The 5,520-nt window shown below is 32.8% G+C and overlaps 1 protein-coding gene across 1 annotated transcript; it reads right to left on the minus strand.

The window, feature by feature from the left end:
- Positions 1–1,388: 1,388 nt before the first annotated feature.
- On the minus strand, positions 1,389–5,520 carry LOC142629391 (uncharacterized). Its single transcript, XM_075803371.1, has 4 exons — positions 5,280–5,520; positions 3,756–3,873; positions 3,451–3,676; positions 1,389–1,798 (listed from the first exon to the last, which is right to left on the minus strand). The coding sequence occupies exons 1-4, from the start codon at positions 5,429–5,431 to the stop codon at positions 1,770–1,772; spliced, it is 525 nt and encodes a 174-aa protein (XP_075659486.1). The 5' UTR covers positions 5,432–5,520; the 3' UTR covers positions 1,389–1,769.

Raw genomic sequence — 5,520 nt, forward strand, 5'->3', positions numbered from 1 at the left:
AGATAAAGTTTTCTGAAAAATACTTAATAGATTAAAAAAATTGCTTAACGATTTTAAGAAAAACTAGGTCAATGCTCAATACTTGATAATAAGATGTTTTTGTAACATTAATAATTGACATCCTATTGGCGTTTCATTTCAATGTCCAGATATGGGTTTGGAGTCCAGTTGCCTTCTGAATGAGCGTTGAAAATGGCCTCCCAGCAAGATTTGAAGACCTAGTTGATATTCAGAGTGGCTTATTTTTTAAATTGCTGCTTTCTTTCATTCGAGGGGTTCGCACCCAATACTGTCAGGAAAGAGATGATATGGTTTTCTGCTGCAATCTCCAATCATAGCTTCATATGCTGGCTAATGGTCAAGACTAGGTTATAAACCTGTGATAAGCTTGCCAATGGGGTTACAATATTTATCTCCATGTTTTGCATGGGAAATTACCTACGTCGGTTTAGGAACAGTTTATTTAGCTGAAACTAAAAAACTTTTTGCTGAAAGTATTATAAATAAAGCAATAAAAAATAGCTGCAATAGTTCAGTAAGACCCATTAATAGTATCAAAAAGTACAATAAGACCTATAAATAATAGCAAAAATAAGCTAAATAGTAAAAAAAACTAACTTTATAAACCAATGCTAAATGCAACCTTATTTTATGAATGTTCTTATACTAAATGATAGCAGCAATAAGTGTTAAATTTGTGCTTAATCAACTGGCATTTGAGTGATTCAAATGCTAGGTTATAAACTCAGTATTCTCACTAAAGCAAAAGAGTTTTCAAGTCCGTCACATTAATGCTAGATTGGGTTGCCTTCTGGGTGCAACTTTTTTAGTTTATAACGAGAACTTATTATTTTCACTATAAGATTATGTACAAATTTTTGAAAACCCCATCCTTTCAACGTACATATCTACTTTTACATATCTTACTTTTTAAACAAAATACACTAAAAGTTTGTTTAAAGGTAAAAAATAGCTGAAATAGTATAGTTGAATTCATGAATAGTACCAAAAAGTGCAATAAGACTCATGAATAGTAGCAAATATAAGCTAAATAGTAAAATAAGTTGGCAAAAATAATCTTGCCAAACAGACACTAATAAAAATAAACTAAACCAATTGCACAGGGCGGTCTACCAGAAACAACAGGATTGAGTTTGGGACAGGTCCAAACTCAAGCCTAACTTTAAATTCAGCTGCTGTAAGCTGATCCAACCATTATGAATACTCCAAGTCAATCAGTTCAAGGATAAAAATTGGGACGAAAAAAGTCATACAGTATTCGCCAATCTCAATATAAACCTGGTGAAAGATTAGAAATTAAATGTTACTTTTATATGCATATGCTGTATGAAAGTATATTGAATTACATCCACAGCAGAACAGCTCAGTTATCAGTACCTTGTTGAGGCTATGTTTCATTATAAATGCTAAAATGCATGAAGGTTAATTGTTGCACTATTAGTTACTTTTAACATTCTTCTTACATTCTTGGCCACTGGCACCCTCATTACTGAAAAAACAATCTGATAATCAACCAAGCCTCTGCAATATTTGTATCAGAAATTCAAGATATACATGCAACAGAGATTCCTCCCTAAATATTCCTGAGTTTGAACGTGAGATGACCTGATATTGCAGTGTAGTTCACAAATCAAGTAACTGTTGTTCGAAAGGAAAAGGGGAAGATCACAAGTCCTAATTTAAACAATAGCCGATACTTCAAACTGTAGTCCTAGCCCCAATCTTCTGTTGTAGAATTGTAGTGCTCATTAGGCTTTTATGCGAACCACAAATGAACCTGTTCAATAGTTTTAAAAAAAGCATGATTACAAGAAAGCATGCAAAAAGTAGTACCAAAAGGACATGATTTATAAATGGAAAGGCTTAAATTTTCATCTAAAAGGAGCAAAAAAAGTAACCAGAACACAATAAAAATATTTTTGCAGTAGTGCCAAACACAGTCGAAACATATTAAAGTTGATTTATCAATGACATTAAATATATGCATGTCAAATCAAATGGCATAAAATCAACATAGAAAGTGATAGTTTTGTCAACAAAGGAAAATGAAAAAACCAAAGATATGTATGAAGTACTTCTTCGTCAAAAGTAATTTAGCCAGGATCATTATCATAGATGATCCTGGTTTTCTTCCTTTTTCCCCTGAACTAGTTGTGCAAAGGCACACATAATAGGAGGTTCTGGGGAAGAATGATAAAACCAATCAATTCAGTCCAGTTCTTACTATGTTGCATGCATCCTAATGGTAGTTTCAAGCATTCCATATGCAATCTTGGTGGAAAACAGTTTCTAACGCCCTCATAACTCATAAGAGATGCAGTATGTTGATAACAGGATGCAACAAACAGAAAATTGCATATTAGAACAATATAGGGTTTCCTAGGAAAAGCAACGTGCAAAAAGGCCAATAAATATAAAAATGAGGCATGCAGGATTTTCACATACATATGAGCCAATAAATATAAAAATGAGCCAATGAGCTCCTAATAATCCAGAGGAACTCCTAATAATGGATTTTGAATAAAAAACTATTGGAAGTTATAATCAGGGACAAAATACAAGGAGATTCTGCTAAAAGTTTTTGAATGATGAATGAAGGAAAAGAGGGTGGGGAATGGATAGTAGTAGGGTAAGGCAAAGGAAAAAAGAAAAGAAAAAATTTCAAAGATCAAATATTGAAAATAAGATGGAATATGGAGGAGATTACAAAGAAGGATATTGTGGAGAAAGAAAATTTTCCCTAAAAAAAAATATAAACGTATTAGAGATATACACCACAAATGGCTTGTATAAGAAATCAGCTATACAAAAGATGAGAAAACAGTCCACGAACTAGCTAGATTAAACATCAAGTAGCTAATACCTATAAAATAATACCAAGTTGAATATATACAATGATAAGTCAAGGCATTAAAAAACCTAACATAGATGAACTGAGGGGAGCTTATAACCTGAATGAGATCAATGGGACTACTTAGAATTAAATAATATGAATATCAAAGGGACTACTTATCTTATCTGTTTCTTTTGCTTAGATTTGAGACATTAAAAAATATGAATATATATGGGAGGACTCAGGATGATTTGCTCAACTAAGCATGCCTAATATGACATATAAATAACCAGAGGAACATTATGGCAAAACACATACACGTGAAAGGAGAAACAATGAAATTGTGGAGATCAGTGTGGGTATTTCCATAATCAATTTATCCACCTTTACAATGAAAATGAGTGAGTAAGCAAATCCTGAATCACAAGCGAGAAGTCATAAAGCATGTTTCCCTTCATGAATGGATAAACAAATAAATAATGATTATCATGCGATATCTTGAATGAAAAAAGAAAGCATATCATGGAATGCTTACAAAAAAATACAATGTGCATAAAAGTTTTCACAATCCAAAGCACTCAATAACCAGTACTCACATGCAGGAAGGTTGGATATATCTGCAGTAACTGCACAAGGAATTCCCAAATTTGAAAGAGCACCCCTTATGATTCCACATGGGAAATATAGATGCATGCTAGTAGCTTGTGCTGCCTTGTTTTCAGCCGGGGGATTATCTTGAGATAAATCTCCATTTTCAGGAGATGGATCAACTGACATACGTGCAAGCCAACGAAATCGATTATCTTGCAAGACAAATGTACCCTACAAGGGGAAAAAAATCTATTTTCTTAAATTCAAACAAAACATATAATGTATAATCAGTTAAAATATTTGAACTTACTCTATGATTGGTCTTCAAGTTGTCTATTTGCTTCTTGAAGAGCTCGGACCAGAAGTCCTTGCAGATGAACTTGATTGCCTCTAGATGATCACTGAAACGAGGCCGCTCCATGGTATACCTAAAAAGAAATAGTATTTTTACTATTGCAGGCAGCATTTTATAGTAAAGCATGCTGAGAACTATAGCGAGTATCAAATAATCACTAATATATACAAATATGCATACAAAACTTACTATATCAGTAATACCTAATAAGCATCAAGATCTAAATTAATTACATAAACCCTATGCTGCTGATAGCTTCAAAAAAAGTTTTTTCTGCTGTTCTACTACTCCCTAATATATTGATGCTAGATTCAATGCTACCCGCCTAAATAAAGAGCTAGAAATCCATGACAAGATTTTAGGAGCAAAACTAAACAACAGCTTCTCATCGATGCCTTAATTGCAATCACACTCAAATAATCATACACACATGTGGTGGTCAATTGTTAGAACATCCCCATATCAGTAACCACACAATTGGTTAGCTAAGAATCAAGCTTTCGACTTTAAAAAGCAAGCTTTTTTAAGAGTACATTTAGTATGACATATAAAACCCATTTCAAAGAACTTCAAAACAAGTCACTTTAGTTTTGCTCTCCATAAGAAATTATATAATCTTTAGAGCATTCACATCAGCTTGTGTGAAAATTCCTATCTATTTTAGTATAAAAACCTATTTTTTCTATTTTACATACTCACTTTTCAAAACACCCCACTATCTCACATCAAATTATCTATTTTACACTACATTTCATTAAAATATTAATTTTTCTTTTTCTTTTTTTAAATTTTTTTTCTCCTTCTTCGGATACAACAACCACCATCTACTCTTTTCCTTCATCCTCAAGACACATAAAGAAAAAAATAAACAACTAAATGCAAAATGACAACTGTCAGTGTAAATATATATAGCAAACTTGTAAATTTATACAATTGTACATGGACTGATGTGAGTTATTTTTAAGCAAAACTATGTAAATTCTTCACCTTTTTCTATTATACACAGAAAGACTGATGTGAATGCTATTATAGTACTAATGCTCAAAAGAAAAAGTAATCCCATTTTGCAAATCCATATTATGTATAAGCAATTTAATCAAATTTCCCATTTGGGTTTTCCTTTTTTTTTTTTTTTTTTTTTTTTTTACCTGTTTCATTCACATAGTCCTAAATCCTAAATAATTTGTACATTAACTAAGGAAAACTAGAAAAAAAATTAAACTAGAACTAAAATAATAATTCCCTAAGACTAAGTAGAGTAGATCCTAAACACTTTCTCAAACCCAAACAAACAAACATCCAAGAATCTAAATCATACTAGTAACCTTTACTTTCCCTGAACTTTCTTAGTAACCAAACAGCTAAATAAAACATTTCTTTAAAAAACTCTTTCAGATCTAAAGCCCCAATTACTAAAATTAATGCAATGACAGAAATTAAGAAAAAAAGAGGGTAGGGATAAGGTGTGGGGAGGTGTACCGTTCGGAGAGCTGGAGGCCGACCTGAAAGCCGATGGCTTCGATCCGACGAGCGGCGAGGTCAGGCTTATTGGCGTAGAAGCGATCGCAGTAAGAGGATACCATTTCGGTTAGTAGACTATCCACGCAGCTCTCTGACACCTCCCTCCCCATTCTCTCTCTAACTCTCTCTCTCTCTCTCTCTCTCTCTCTCAAGATTTGCTATTCGTTTTGTAAAGTATGAAAATCAGAAAATGGTGTTT

Source organism: Castanea sativa, chromosome 3 (genome assembly GCF_040712315.1).
Source record: "Castanea sativa cultivar Marrone di Chiusa Pesio chromosome 3, ASM4071231v1".
Taxonomy (NCBI): Eukaryota; Viridiplantae; Streptophyta; class Magnoliopsida; order Fagales; family Fagaceae; genus Castanea; species Castanea sativa.

Bases quoted from the DNA above. Each gene is read 5' to 3' on its own strand.
- LOC142629391 (XM_075803371.1), bottom strand. From the start codon at position 5,431: ATGGGGAGGGAGGTGTCAGAGAGCTGCGTGGATAGTCTACTAACCGAA. The intron at 3,874-5,279 runs GTACACCTCCCC...ATTTCTTTTTAG, and splicing joins GGCCTCCAGCTCTCCGAACG to GTATACCATGGAGCGGCCTC. The intron at 1,799-3,450 runs GTGAGTACTGGT...ACTATTGAACAG, and splicing joins TATATCCAACCTTCCTGCAT to GTTCATTTGTGGTTCGCATA.